At 45.8% G+C, this 16,093-nt stretch overlaps 1 protein-coding gene across 5 annotated transcripts in view; it reads right to left on the bottom strand.

The window, feature by feature from the left end:
- The window catches only part of LOC309653433 (steryl-sulfatase-like), a gene marked incomplete at its 3' end in the record, with an annotated part of 633,880 nt that overhangs the window by 535,701 nt on the left and 82,086 nt on the right, over nt 1–16,093 (bottom strand). For all 5 annotated transcript variants that reach the window (XR_014259158.1, XM_082448100.1, XM_082448102.1 and 2 more), the window contains exons 3-6: nt 6,914–7,054; nt 3,728–3,849; nt 3,512–3,634; nt 1,687–2,110 (exon numbers count right to left, since the gene is read on the bottom strand). Coding sequence is in view for 4 of the 5 variants with exons in the window: in XM_082448100.1 (XP_082304226.1) it covers nt 1,687–2,110; nt 3,512–3,634; nt 3,728–3,849; nt 6,914–7,050 (806 nt within the window). The remainder of the gene's footprint in view (nt 1–1,686; nt 2,111–3,511; nt 3,635–3,727; nt 3,850–6,913; nt 7,055–16,093) is intronic.

Here is a 16,093-nt window from a genome sequence, read left to right as displayed (position 1 = left end):
GTATTCTGGCTTAAATGGGTAGGTCTGCCATCTACAGACCACCACTGTACCTCGGAATGGCCATTCTCTTACTTGTAAAATACTGTAAGGCTAACCCATGAGGTAAAAGCTTTGTCTACCATGCAGACTGGGACCCACTGTTGAGTCATGACATTAATTTTGTGTCACAACCAGATAATTTTTAAAAAAATAAAACAGAAGGGAATCAGGTAGGAAGTATCCCAAGTGGTCACTCTATGAAGAAATAAATCCTTTCTGGAAACTTTTGCTTCAGTTAAACATCTGTGTATGACATCTTATTGGATGATGGTGTAAAATGTATGTCTTACGAAGTTCAAAAGCTTCTGCATTAGATCATGTTAGCACTACCTTCTAGAAAAATCTAGGCAGCTTACTGATGGTGCCGTTGTCTAACAGCAAAAACCCACAGATGCTCTAGGATTTCTCAGAGTGTTCTACAGGAGTTTAGAACCCTAGGGGAGCTTGATTAACAGAGAGATGCAAAGCCTTACCTTAGAACTACTCAGTAGGAATTTCTCAAGGTAAGACTGGCAATCTTCAGTTTCAGCCAGCACCCCAGCACCTCCCTACACAAAGTCTGAGGACTCACAATTCTCCACCTACGGTCAAGAGCTTTTCCCCTCTTCCCTTCTTGGTCTACCTGTGGGAAGTTCCAACGATCCAATTTTCTATGCCACCACGTACTGAGCTATCAAAGGCAATCCCACAAGGGACAGATCTGCACCAAGCGCCACGCCCACGATGCGGGTGTCCGTTCCAGTGAGGCCCGCCCCTGGCTGTGCGGGCCAATGGGTAGGCTGGTCGTGAGCACTGATATCTCAACAGTATCTCCATGTTCAAAATCACGGACACAGACGTTCACCAGCGTGATGGCCAACTGAACATCTTCCCCTTTCTCTTAAGAATCGAATTATCAGTATGTCCTTCATCACGCCATGTTGCCAGTTTCCTCCACTCTCTGGTGCCTGAACAGATCTGTTCTCATGGGCAGGGCAAGTAACCACCAAGGCCAAACATCTGATTTTCACACCGAGTTCCCACTTTTCTCTATAGGACTATCCTCTAAACTTTCAAAGGCAACAAAACAATTTTGTTCGTTTTTAATAGCAAGTGTTCCTGAGACAGACTGTTGTCAAGCCCTCCGTGGATGGCTACCCCCTTTGCTGACTGCAAACACCAGAACTACAAACTCAAGAGGCCCCAACAGACTCACAAGAGATCATCTGCTTCACCCAGTTGACTCACAGAGTTGCTCTGCTCTGAAACGTGCCCAGAATATTTTGGATCTCCTCACGTTGTTTATATCGTATAACATCTACAGTAAACAATACACATGACCTTTCCTCTCTTAATCACACACCTGAAGAGTAAAGACCGTGGTGATGCCTTAAGGTCCCTGTTGTCACCCAGACATTTTTGGGACATGGCCTCATAAGCAGAGGACGTGCGGGAAACTGGCAAAGCATCTCTGGGGGGAGCCCAGGTCATCGCAATTCCCGACCCACTCCCCCCCCACCCAGTACATGCCCAGCTGGAGAAATCCCCCAACCACAGAAGGGGAAACATGGCTCAAAGGACCACCCCGGTTCCTCCACCTCCATGGAAGCACCTGAAATAGCATATTACATGTGGCCCAGGCAGCATCAGGCTGGAGGCGATACCAACCGTTGTATGAACTGGGCCGCGTCCGCCGTGAGCCTCTGCGTGAGGTTGTCATAGGACATGGGCTGCTGGGTGATGTCACGGTTCCGCATGAGGAAGCAGTTCAGGGGCCGGAAGTGATGCAGGAAGCACAGCAGGGCACCGAGGACCAGGGCGGCCAGGAAGAAGAGGCAGAAGAAGACGCAGAGGGGCACCTGGACGAACCCCAGACACATGAGCACGGCCAGGGTCAGCAGTGTGATGGCGATCGCCTGCAGGGGGACGAAGACCAGCAGCCTTAAGGCCCTGGTGAACACGCTGCCTTCGCCCGGCTTGCAGTCCCGCAGGTTGGTCATGGGCAGCCCGTGGAAATAGTCGAAGCCATGGCTCAAGGGGTGGTGACAGAGGTCCGTCCTGTTGTGACAGCTGGTGCCGAGGTGCCACTTCCCTGAGCAGATAAACAAACAGGCGGCACGTTTAGTCCCAATGAACACCCCGACACGAAGGTCAGCTTCTGAGTCGCGCATGCTGGAAAGTGGCCTCTTTCTGCATATTCATCAGCCAAAACGATTCTACCGTTTCCACAAACGGTAGGGTAGGAACCACTCTCTCCACCAGAAAACAAGAGGGGATTTAGTGATTGGAAAAAATACAAATAAAATAAAAGACACACACCTCACATACTTCATAGGCAGGAGACAAAACTACATAGATGAACACCAATGTTTTTTGGGGACATGTGTTTTTTTTAAAGACATTTCCTTAAAAGGGAAGTCTTAAAACCAACTTGACTTTGTCCCTGAAATGTCAGAAGTGGAAATGAATCCTTATGTAAAAACTACCCCTGAGGCATGAGGAAATCATACTCATAACTCAGCAATTATTTTAAACACCTATAAACATTTCTTATAAAATGTGAACTGTACGGGACTTTCCTGGAGGTCCAGTGGTTAAGACTCCATGCTCCCACTTGCAGGGGACACGGGTTCGAGCCCTGGTCGGGGAACTAAGATCTCACATGCCACGCAGTGTGGCCAAATAATAAAATACAATAAAAATAAAATGCGACTGTATCACTAAATTAGGGAGTGCCTCACACAAGAGAAAAAGTGATAGTGGTTTGACAAAATGTGGGAGGAAAGAGACCGGTCATTTTGCTCCCATGAGATTTTCTAGGGTTCCTCTGATGACCTGCATAAACCCAGGTTTATCAAGTGAAAGGAGAGAAGGATTCGTTCCTATCAAGGGGATAAAATCAGTGGGAATGTCAACCGAGAAAAATTCAGACGCAATTTTAGTACTGAAACGTAAAATGAAAACCTTTATCAATAGTATGGTGTGTGTGTTTGTGTGTGTGTGTGTGTGTAGTTTTGTATGCTGTGTGTGCATAATTAGTTATCCATTTCTCTATCTGTTTTCTATGTCTCATCTTTCTATCTCATCCATCCACCATCCACTCATTCACCAGCCATTCACCATCCGTCATCCACCCACCATCCAACATCCAACCACCACCCATCATCCATCCATCCAAGCATCCACCCATCCATCCATCTGTCCATCCACCATCCATGCATCCATCCATCACCCATCCACCATCCACCCATCCATCCATCCCTCCATTCATCCACACACATACACATACATACATAAATAAGGACACACATCTACACATTCAAATAGTACATATAGACACATGGTGTTTGAATTGAGAATTGAAATAATTTCTTCCTTATTTACAGTTGTGCAAACTCTTATCAGTCAGTTCATCTTCAAGAAGGCTGCTCTCATGCCCTCCCCACTTTCCCACTCACCCAGGTCCTCGCCTCCCCCCACCAGCTGCCCATACCTATCAGAGCTGTGGAATAGCCTTGACTCTTCAGGAGCTTGGCGAACGTAATCTCACTGTGGGGAAGTCCTCCGGAAGAGGCCGAGAAGATGAAAACTCCCACTTGGGACCGAGACGCCATTCCTAAGCCAGGAGAAACCCACCATTAAGACAGGGGAAGCATTAGGACTGGGAGGTGGACCAGGGCCGCGGCGACGGAACCAGGAGGTCGGTTACCTGAGCGGATGGGATACCGGCCCGTCATGAAGGCCGCCCTGCTGGGTGTGCACAGGGGCGACGCTGCCAGATGCTGCGTGAGCTTCACTCCCCCTCTGGCCAAGCGGTCGATGTTGGGAGTCCTGGAACAAAGACTCAGGTCATTCATCGCGACCCTGAACAGAAAGCTTTCTCTCTGGCTTTGTACAGTGAGTCACTTGTCACTTACCCAGGGAAACTGCGATGGGACAGGGGGAAGGAAGGGGACACAGCACCGAGACTCAGAGTGACAACAGAACCACACTGAGGATGAAATCATCCAGGTCTGCCCTCTCCAGGGGCCCACCCATGCCCCCCTGGGGGCTCTGAGCTGCTGATTTAGGAGAGAAGCCAAGTCCTGACAATGGGCTGCTGTGAGGAGCGGGAGGGGCGTGGGTCAAGGTCTCAGTCCTCCGTCACCTGTGCCCCCCACCGGTTACCTCCGTGCCCCAAATGAGAAAGCTCTGGGAGCAGCCTGACTCTTCTCTTCCCAGCCACAGCCAAAGAGAAGCTCCTAACCACTTCTCACCAGGCTCTGCCGAATTTCCACATGGCCCCAGGGAGAACGGGGTGACGGCACCGTCCGGGGAAAGGGACGACGGGCTCCAGGTGCATTTACCAGGGATCAGTAACAAAGGGGTCACAGACTCCAGGGAAAAGGGACACAGCAATGTGGAAACACGACACGCCGTGAGACACTCACACCCTCTGAGTGTCTTTTTTTTTACGCCAAAGAAACACTCATTTATGCGCTGACTTCTAGGATGATGCCTTATGCAGGACAAGCCATCCTGCCACCTTTTATCCAGGACTGGTGTGGCCCATCACCTTAGGAAATCATGCCAGACTTCCTAGGCATTCAGAGGGGAAGGCCCTTCAGGTCTGGGTCCACGGTGAGTGACGATCCCTTATCCTCCAGTGGGAACCCCAGCGCCTGCCTCTCTGCCAGGCTGCTCATCTTCTATACTTCAGTTCTGAGCATAGATGGGACTCCCCGACCCTGCCATGGCCTCCTTGCCCTGTGGGAGGGGCCTGTTCCATCTGTAGGATGTCAGTCCCTAGCCCCCACCACGGCAGCTTCCTCCCTGTAAAGGTATTAGTTTAACTTATGCCTTTAATTGTCAACATTTCCACTTTGCTTTGGCCTTACATTACAAGATGCTGACAACACGGAGATTGTCTGTATGTTTGACTTAATCCCCTGAGATTGTCTGTATATTTGACTTAATCCCCCTACTGCCTAGATTGGCCACTGACAAATGTGACCATTTTGGGGTGTGATATTATAAAATGTAAAATGAAAAATGTCCTTCAGAAAGAACTGGGGAGGAAGGGATAAGTTAGGAGTTTGGGATTAGCAGAGACAGACTAGTACATATAAAACAGATAAACAACAAGGATTTAGTGTAGAGCACAGGGAACTATATTCATTATCTTGTAATAAACTATAATGGAAAATGGAAAAGAATCGGAAAAAAAGAATATCTACGTATATAAATGTATGTATAAATATATACATATAAGTATATATATATAAATATATACATATATATTGATATAAAACTGAATCACTGTGCTGTACACCTGAAACTAACACAACATTGTAAATCAACTATACTTCAATTAAAAAAGAAAAAAAAAGAACTGGATGCTAATATGGAGGAAGAGGCAGATTTAGGGTATTATTGATATGAATTCTTACTTAGGATTTTATAGCCCTTTTTTTCCTTTGGATAATTGGCAGACACTGAACCTTAAAGGCTTTACGGTGATTTTTTTAATTAAGACGCCTTAGTAGGAACAGTTATCTATTATCTCACTAAAGTTTAGGAATATCATATCTAATATTATATCTAATACTAATATCCTATGGTATTTTAAAATGATACTTAAAATGAAAAAAAAAATAAACTGTGACCTCGATAAGAAAAATTAAATTACTAACAAGGTTCGTGTCCGAAACGTCTAACAGTGCGATCTAAACTTTTCACAAGATGAAGCAAAAGGTGGGGAAGGAAACATACGTGGCCAATTAAAATTTTAAGAGAAAGCTGAGTGCAGATCTTATCCTTGCACGTGCTTTAAACAAAATCTAACAAACATCACAGGTCAGCGTACACTTTAAAAGTAACACGCGACATCTGACGCACAGAATCAGGTTGGAAGTGACGTAACATTCGGCTGCATCTTGCAGGCCGGCTCATCCTCAAAAGTGTAATTTACTTCACTTTTGTTTGCTGTGCCACATAACGATGAAACAGACGTCCTGAGACGCACGGTCATGTTGTACAGAAGAGGAGGACCTACAGCGAGTGGTGTGAACACAAATCAGACCCCATGGCACTCAGCGGCAGGTCCCTCTGAGCTTCAGATAATTATCTGTAGCTCTTACGAGAAAATTCTGGCGAATCCCACCCTCTCCTTTCATTTTGTTTGCGCTGACTATGTGTGAGATGAAGCTCTCCACAGAACCACAGTTATGTCAACATTTCCCCGTGATCATATAGAGAAAGTGCCTCCCTAAGGCCAGTATTCCACTGCGCCCTGACCGACTAATTCTAAGCCCAAGAGCCCTACACCGGGGGCTGGGGAACAAAACACTTCCTCTGTCCGAGTCTGGTTCCCACTGTGTTTTCCGACCACCGTAGTCACCCCTAGCCCTTGAAAAGTTCTGACATCATCAAACGTGACACGTGTCCCCAGGACATCTGTCCCCGGCCGGTGTGTCTGCCGGAGAATCCAGCACAGCCTGGCCCAGAGGCGGAAGGAAGGTGCAGAGGTGACAGCGAGTGGTTGACAAAGGGGGATGGACTGGGTTCCAGTGGGAACGGAGCCAGAGGCCAAAAACAGAAGACAAAACAGAAGAGGCGAAGCAAAGGGAGGGAAACATGATGATGGGAAAAAAGCCACAGAGTAGGGGCGAGGAAGAAAGAATTGTGATGAATACCTTCCCAGGGAGCCGCCTGAGTTCATCCAACAGTGATTCGAACAGATTAAGTCCTCACGCCTGCCTACGAACGCCTGTGTGTGCCTACGTAAAGTCGCACACGAAAGCGTGCCGTTGGGGGGCTTTGAACGTTTCCCCGTGGCCTGTGCTCTGTGAACGTGTGCTGCCCGTCACGGGACGGCAGCCTGTGAAGGGAGCCCTGTGTTTACACGTCACCCAACCTGAGGGTCTTGTTTCCATAGCAGCCAGGATCCCCAATGCCAAGGTCATCGGCCATCAGCAGGACGAAGTTGGGCGTTGACACCGCGTGGCTCCGGGCCTCGTAGATGAACAGCAGCAGAAGCCAAAGCGTCCTCATCTTCCTGCAAAGGGCAAGGGGAAGAGAGACATGAAGGGTGCTGGCCCGAGGCGGACCGTCCTCCTTCTCTGCGACCCTCCCCCTCCCCCCAGCAGAGGACGTTCTGTCGACTCGGCCACCCCAGACGACATGGGCTGCAAAGCACCTAAGACATCACGCGGCGAAGAACTGTATCCTCTCTGTCCTGTGTGTCTGCTTCCAAAACAAACACTTCTTTCTCCCTGGATAGCAGTGACCTCTCCTTTCTACCCCAAACCAAAACATAGGCTCTGTATAAAAAAATGAAAACACAATCATCTCTTTATGGAAGGCGGGCTCTGTGTCATCAGCTGAAAGTTCTCTGCACTGAAAAAAAAAACAGGCATTTCAGGACAATCCAACTGTCAATGTCAAATCCTTTCTAAAACTAGCCATGAGAGTTGGCGTAGCGGCTTTTCAAAGGGAAACACGCAGACTTGGGCGTGATGCAAACCTTTCCAAGCTCAAGGAAGACAAGGCTCACAGCCTGGGGCGGCTCTGGGTGCTAGCAGGTGGCAGCAAACGCAGTGGAGCGGGGGGAAATCCATCCACCTTCTATGGCTGTCATCCCAACGCACACTCACCCCCCTGCCCCGGCATGTCACCCCTTTCAAGAACAACGGGCTGGAGGACTCTGGAGGTGGATGCACAGCTGAAACTCCCGCTCCGATGCCCATAGGAACCGCCAAGTGGACGCTCAGGAGGGGGACAGAACCTGCCCGCATCTGAGCAGCTGCGGGCAGAAGCATCCTCAGGCCTATCCCCGTGGGTGGGGTTAAACGTCCGCGGGGCCAGAACAAGGGGTCAGACCGAGGGACGCACACACCTGAGCTTTCGCTCACCTCGAGAGAACTCAGCACTTAGGGAAACGAGAGGAAACCTTAGCAGAACCTATGGCATCAGGAACGCATAGGGGGAGCTTCCCTGGTGGCGCAGTGGTTGAGAGTCTGCCTGCCAATGCAGGGGACACGGGTTCGAGCCCTGGTGTGGGAGGATCCCACATGCCGCGGAGCAACTAGGCCCGTGAGCCACAACTGCTGAGCCTGCGCGTCTGGAGCCTGTGCTCCGCAACAAGAGAGGCCGCGACAGTGAGAGGGCCGTGCACTGCGATGAAGAATGGCCCCCGCTCGCCACAACTAGAGAAAGCCCTCGCACAGAAACGAAGACCCAACACGGCCAAAAATAAATAAATAAATAAATAAATAAATAAATAAATAAATAAATAAACTCCAATCTCTTTTAAAAAAAAAAGGAACGCATCGGGGGCGGGAAGGGGCCTGGGACAAGCAAACCCCACAGGAGCTGTGGGGTTGCACAGGAGGCATGATGGCCACATGGAGCAGGAATCCCATGAGAGTTTCGTCGGAGCAAACAACACGGGTGCTGCTTCCAGAGGACACCTGGACGCTAACCCAGCCACCCTCACGTGGTCCTCTGCTTTCACTGTACCTCCTTGTTCTCCGTAACACTGACCCTCGCCTAGAGTGGGATGTGGAAACACAGCCCAGCCCCCAAAGATGTCCAGGCCCTCATCCCTGGAACCCACTTGGAACGGGACGGTTCTCTGTCACGGCAGCCGTGCTGTGCCAGGACCCCTGGACCCACCCACTCGATGCCTGCAGCGCACCCTCCCACCCTGACCTGTGACACCAAAAAGTCTCCCGACGCTGCCTCACGTCCCCTGGGGCATAAAGTCACCCCCAGTGCAGAACCACCGAGTCACCGCCGGCCCATCACCCTCTTCATCATCTGCAAAATCATCGGCGAAACCTTCGCTCCTGTATGTACACAGGGACGACTCACTCCCTTTGCTGTCGTAGGCGGGCAGCTCGGCTTCTGTGGAGGGATTCGGAAGCTCCAGCCCATCTGCGCCACTGACTTTCTCCTTTGCACCCACGAGTACATCTTCAATGCTAACAGATCACATTCCTCGGCCATCACGTGCCCCCGCGGGTCACAGAAGCCCTTGCATTCCTGGGCATGTGGGCAACAGGCTCAAAGAGGCTCTTCAAAGAGGACCTTAGGCTCCGAGCATTCCTTCTCGTCTTGCCTCACCTGTGACTTATCTGTCTCTGGTCCATGTGGAACATCTCTCCCCACCGCGCCTTTTCGTCAGATGTTCTGCTCTCCGAACAGTCGTCTTGCCAGTTGCCTTTCTGAGTCCAGATCAAAGGATCCTCACCCCCAATGCGTGGATAACTTGGAGCCATACCTTTCTCTCCTGACCTACTTTCGGTCTCCCCTCTCACCTCTCTGCCTCTCAAGGATCTTTTCACAAAGGCAAACTCGGCGCCCTTTGTCTAAAGGTAACGAACCAGGGAAATGTGACCATTCAATGTGCTCTCCTAGTACTCACTCTCTCATGCCTAACTGTCTCCCCCGTGGCTCTCTTTGGCGGCCTGTCTTTGTCGGGGAGTAGAGGCATGAGGGCAGAATGAAGAGTCAAGGGTCTCGTATCAGCTCAGGCCAGCCGCTACGAGGCCTGGGTCGTGAGCATCACCTCCTTGTGTGGGTGACTCATCCACATTTCACCAAGATGCCATCTCTGCCGTCGGGCAGTCAACTAAACGCCTGCTTTTTTTTTCAGTGCAGACAACTTTCAGCTGGTGACACAGAGCCCGCCTCCCATAAAGAGATGGAAAGAAAGGGTCTCCATGAAATCAAGATCTCTGCACTCCCGTGATCGTTGCAGCATTATTCACAATAGTCAACATACAGAGACAACCTTAGTGTCCACGCACGGATGAAGGGATAAAGACAATGTGACATAATGGAAAGTTACTCGGCCTTGAAAAGAAAGAAATTCTGCCACTTGTGACAATATGGATGAACCTGGAGGACGTTATCCTAAGGGAAATAAGCCAATAACAGAAGCACACATACCGCGTCATCTCACTCATATGTAGAACCTAAAAATAGAAAGCTGAACTCATAGAAACAGAGAGTATAACTGTGGTTGCCCCGGGCAGACGGGGGGCGGTGGCACAGAAGAAATGGGGAGGTATTGCTCAAAGGGTATAAGCTTCCAGTTATAAGATGAATAAGTTGTGGGAAGTAATGTGCAGCGAGGTAACTATAATTAATAACACTGTATTGTATACTTGAAATCTGCTTAAACAGTAGATCTTAAGCACTCTATCCATAAAAAAAGTCTTAAATGTGTGAGGTGACGAATGTGTTAACTAACTTGACAGTGGTAATCACTTCATAACGTATATGTATATCAATTCACCATATTTAAATATACGCAATTTTATTTGTCAACTATACTTCAACTGAGCTGGGAAAAAAATATCCCCTTCCCCTCCTTCCAAGAAAAAGAAAAAGAAATAAAGGGTTTCCAAAATGATAAAGTACTAGACAAACGTAACTTGCTAGGAGTATTTTTGTCTTTCGATACCATTGCAGCTAAAAGCCATCCACTGACAATTCAACCAAATCCGTTTCAACAAACGCTTATGAGGTAGAAATTGGCTGAAAGACACCATGATGGTCTTGCGATGGTTTCATGGTTGAATGAGACACAGAATCATCCTGCAAGGCTCCAAGCGGCCAAATGAGGTATTCCATGAGTACAGAACCCACGAAAATAAGTGACAGATGTGGTTTCTGCAGATGAGTTTCAATCCTGGTTCCCCTGCTTCATAGTGGTAAAACCACAGGACATTTACTTAGCCTCTTTGCCATCATTTTCTTCCGTAAAATGGGGATTATTGTGAGGATAACATGATATACTTAGCACTATGATTCAGTAAGGGACTCATAGGTGCCAGTACTTGTTAGCTGCAGTTATCAGCAGCGTTATTATAATTTTGTGTAGATTCTAATAAGTACAGTCACACAGCTTTAAATGAAGATGTGGGAGGCCAACTAAAAGATGGCCTGGTGATACCCCTCCTGGTACTCACATCTTGCATAATCCCCTCCCCATGAGTGTGGCTGGACTTTGCAACTTGGTTCTGACTAACAGAAGATGAAGACAGTGATGTGACATCACTTCTGTGATGAGGCTGCAAACAACTATGACCTCTGTCTTTCCAGCAGACTCTACTTCTTGCTGGATTTTGATCAGCTGAGTTGCCACATTGGAGAGAACCCCATGACGAGGAACTGAGGAAGGCCTCCAGCCAAGAGCCAGCAAGGACATGAGACTCTCAGGCCACCAGCCTACAAGGAACTGAACCCTGCTCACAAGGATCTGAGTGAGCCTGGAAACAGAGCTTGCCTCTGTTGAACCAGTGGATGAGACCACCATCCAGGCTGGTACCCTGATCCAAGGAGAGAAGCCAGTTAAGCTGTGCCTGGGTTCCTGACCCATTGAGACGGTGAGATAACAAATGTGTGCCACTTTAAGCTGCCAAGCTTGGGGATTGTTTGTTACACAGCAGTAGACAACTAATACAAAGTGCAGTAGCTTAAGATGGGAAGTTCAGCTGTGCTGATGAGGACCTGAAAAAAGCTTTCCATGCTGGTGGCTCAGAAGGTCATGCTGAATGTATTTTAAGAAGATGTTTCGGGCTTCCCTGGTGGCGCAGTGGTTGAGAATCTGCCTGCCAATGCAGGGGACACAGGTTTGAGCCCTGGTCTGGGAAGATCCCACATGCCACGGAGCAAATAGGCCCGTGAGCCACAATTACTGAGCCTGCGCGTCTGGAGCCTGTGCTCCGCAACAAGAGAGGCTGCGATAGTGAGAGGCCCGCGCACCGCGATGACCGCAACAAGAGAGGCTGCGATAGTGAGAGGCCCGCGCACCGTGATGAAGAGTGGCCCCCACTTGCCGCAACTAGAGAAACCCCTCACACAGAAACAAAGACCCAACACAGCCATAAATAAATAAATTAATTAATTAATTAATTAATTTAAAAAAAGAAGATGTTTCATTATTAATGAGTAGGAGGAATTTATACAAGGAATTTAAAGATACATGGCTCAACTTTTATTTAACATAGTTTTGGAAGTCCTAGCCATGGCAATCAAGAGAAGAAAAAGGAATAAAGGGAATCCAAATTGGAACAGAAGACGTACAACTGTCACTGTGTGCAGATGACATGATGCTCGACATAGAAAATCCTAAAGCTGCCACCAGAAAACTACTAGAGCTCATCAAAGAATCTGGTAAAGTTGCAGGACACAAAATTAATACACAGAAATCTCTTGCATCCCTATACACTTACAATGAAAGATCAGAAAGAGAGATTAAGGAAACAATCCCATTCACCATCTCATCAAAAAGAATAAAATACCTAGGAATAAACCTACCTAAGGAGACAAAAGACCTGTACTCAGAAAACTATAAGATACTGATGAAAGAAATGAAAGATGATACAAACAGATGGAGAGATATACCATGCTCCTGGATTGGAAGAATCAATATTGTGAAAATTACTATACTACCCAAAGCAATCTACAGATTCAATGCAATCCCTATCAAACTACCAATGGCATCTTTCACAGAACTAGAACAAAAAATTTTACAGTTTGTATGGAAACACAAAAGACCCTGAATAGCCAAAGCAATCTTGAGAAAGAAGAATGGAGCTGGAAGAATCAGGCTCCCTGACTTCAGACTATACTACAAAGCTACACAGTCATCAAAACAGTATGGTACTGGCACAAAATCAGAAATATAGATCAATGGAACAGGATAGAAAGCCCAGAGATAAACCCACGCACTTATGGTCACCTAACCTAAGACAAAGGAGGCAAGAATATACAAGGGAGAAAAGACAGTCTCTGCAGTAAGTGGTGCTGGGAAAATGGGACAGATACATGTAAAAGAATGAAATTAGAACACTCCCTAACACCATACACAAAAATAAACTCAAAATGGATTAAAGACTTAAATGTATGGCCAGATACTATGAAACTCTTAGAGGAAAACATAGGCAGAATACTCTTTGACATAAATCACAGCAAGATCTTTTTTGATCCATCTCCTAGAGTAATGAAAATAAAAACAAAAATAAACAGATGGGACCTAATGAAACTTTAAAGCTTTTGCACAGCAAAGGAGACCATAAATAAAACAAAATGACAACCCTCAGAATGGGAGAAAATATTTGCAAACAAAGCAACTGACAAGGGATCAATCTCCAAAATATACAAACAGCTCATGCAGCTCAATATCAAAAAAACAAACAAACAACCCAATCAAACAATGGGCGGAAGACCTAAATAGACATTTCTCCAAAGAAGATATATGGATGGTCAAGAGGCACATGAAAAGATGCTCAACATCACTAATTATTAGAGAAATGCAAATCAAAACTACAATGAGGTATCACCTCACACGGGTCAGATTGGCCATCATCAAAAAATCTACAAACAATAAATGCTGGAGAGGGTGTGGAGAAAAGGGAACCTTCCTACACTGTTGGTGGGAATGTAAACTGGTACAGCCACTATGGAGAACTGTATGGAGGTTCCTTAAAAAACTAAAAATAGAGCTACCATATGACCCAGCAATCCCACTCCTGGGCATATATCTGGAGAAAACCATATTTCAAAAGGATGCATGCACCCTAATGTTCACTGCAGCACTATCTACAATAGCCAGGACATGGAAGCAGCCTAAATGTCCACTGACAGAGGAATGGATAAAGAAGATGTGGTACACATATAGAATGGAATATTACTCAGCCATAAAAAGGAATGAAATAATGCCATTTGCAGTGACATGGATGGACCTAGAGACTGTCATACAGAGTGAAGTAAGTCAAAAAGATAAAGACAAATACTGTATAATACCACTTATAGATGGAGTCTAGAAAAATGGTACCAATGAACTCATTTGCAAAGCAGAAATAGATCACAGATGTAGAAAACAAATGCATGGATACCAAGGGGGAAAGGGGGTGGGGTGGGATGAATTGGGAGATTGGGATTGACATACATACACTACTATATATAAAACAGATAACTAATAAGGACCTACTGTATAGCACAGGGAACTCCACTCTATACTCTGTCATGGGCTCTATGGGAAAAGAATCTAAAAAAAGGGGCTATAGGTGTATGTATGACTGATTCACTTTGCTGTATAGCAGAAAGTAACACAACTCTGTAAAGCAACTATACTCCAATGAAAGTTAATGAAAAAAAGACCAAGCTCACTCCCGAAGCAAAAATAAATGGAATAAAAAGTAAAGACATATGGCTCAGCTCACCCACCATGTGAAAAATGAATTTTTGTTTTACAATTGAAAGTTGAAGATACCAGAAGAGGAATAAATGTTCTTATGGCAGACACGTGTGAAAGAGATTAAATGGTGTGAAACTCAGACTCTGTGTGAATCTTAAGTAAGTTTCAGCCCAAAATCCAGCTACTCAGAGACCTACTTTGGGCTACTATGCTTTTACTGTACACAAAAATCAAATATGATTTATTTTCAAATAAATTTTGCTTCATTCTGTATTTACTTATATTCTAAGTGTACACAAGAAAAAACATACAAACCAACTATTCAGAGAACCCCTCAGGTCCTGTGTTTCTCTCCAGGTTTTTCTTTTTTCTATGCTTGTGTCAACAGCTGAATGCACAGCACTCCTATGACCGTGTGCCCTGGAAGCTGTTTTTGTTTTTCCACGCAGATCTCTCACTATAGGGTGGAGAAAAGTGTAAGAAAGAGCAGGGGTCAGACATGGAAGACACTGTCAGCACATGAAAGACGTCCATTTTTATCCAGAAGTGATGGAGAGACAGTAAAGATTTTAATTAGGGGGTGACAGGCAGGTTTGATTTCCCCTGAGATGGTCATTCTGCTACTCCGTGGTGGATGGATTGACACAGGCTGGAGTGGATGTGAAGATAAAGGCCACGACCCTACAAAGATGTTGGTACCCAGAGTAGGTCAGGCACAGGCAGCAGAGGAGAACAGAACTGCACTGAGATGCAATCAGTAGACCTCGGTAACTAACGGAACAGGAAGTGTCAGAAAGAGAGGGCAGTGAATAGTACTTCAACTTTGCTCTCTGGACACAGACAGGGGCCGTTAGCTGTCAAAGAGCACAATAAAGGAGAAAACACTTGGGGTTTAAGAGTTTGAAGTCTCTCCATGCCAGGATGTTGCTGTAGTAAGGACCCACTGTACATATGTGTGCTCTTTGGAAAAAAAAAAAAAGCATTCCAATTTTCTGTGTTGTTCAGTGAGAGGGTTAGTTTACATGTAAAACTTTTTAATTGAAATCCAGTAGGGCAAAAGTCCACTAATAATTATTAATATCTATATTAATTTCTGAATTGCCAAATGGTTTTGGTTCACTCACTGGGACCGTGTATCATTTAGTTATAGGTCCAAAATGTGTCTGGGGTAGATATTACTAAGGCTAATGTGAGAAATACAACCTAGTCCAATAAAGAATGTTTCAAATTTTATGTTTCTCAATAGCCACTTACAATCCCACTGCATTTGAATTATTATTGTCTGAAGTAACCAGAATTTATTTTTTCCCCACAAACATGGATTAGTACAAAGTGTTTCTAAAGATGTTTCAAACTGTTAAAAGAGTTAGTTGATAAAAGTACTTAAAAATTAAATAAAAGTGCTCCAAGATATTAAGAGTATAGCACATTAACTTCTGAAAAACAGCGTAATGTCCCCCCTGAAAAAACTAAATTATTTTGCTTAACAACCTTAATTTGGCAAAAAAGCAAGAAAAAAAACTCTTTTGAGAATGCAGCTATTCCTAAAACAGAATTATTATGAAGCGGAGAGACAAAAGAACATTTTCCTAACTAGAGATGTAATTACATTAAATTTGTTCATTAAAAGAAAATTAACACTGCACGTACATGACGGAAACTTTACCACAGCAACCAAAATGTCCCCGATCTATTTGCTTGATGCAGAAAAGGCTTACTGGAAACAGAGAAAAACCTACATTGCAAACCACACTTTGTTTAGAAGAAATGCCATTTTTGTTCAACCCAAGCTATGTACCATCAATGAAATTTGGTTAACAAAGTGTTACCTAATAAATGTCCTATTTTAACGAAGAAAATAGTCTGACATTAGGGCAGCAAAAA

This window comes from Balaenoptera physalus (assembly GCF_965194825.1).
Source record: "Balaenoptera physalus genome assembly, chromosome: Y".
Lineage (NCBI taxonomy): Eukaryota > Metazoa > Chordata > Mammalia > Artiodactyla > Balaenopteridae > Balaenoptera > Balaenoptera physalus.
Note: the sequence above shows the minus strand (reverse complement) of the source record. Positions and strands in the feature narration are given on the sequence as shown.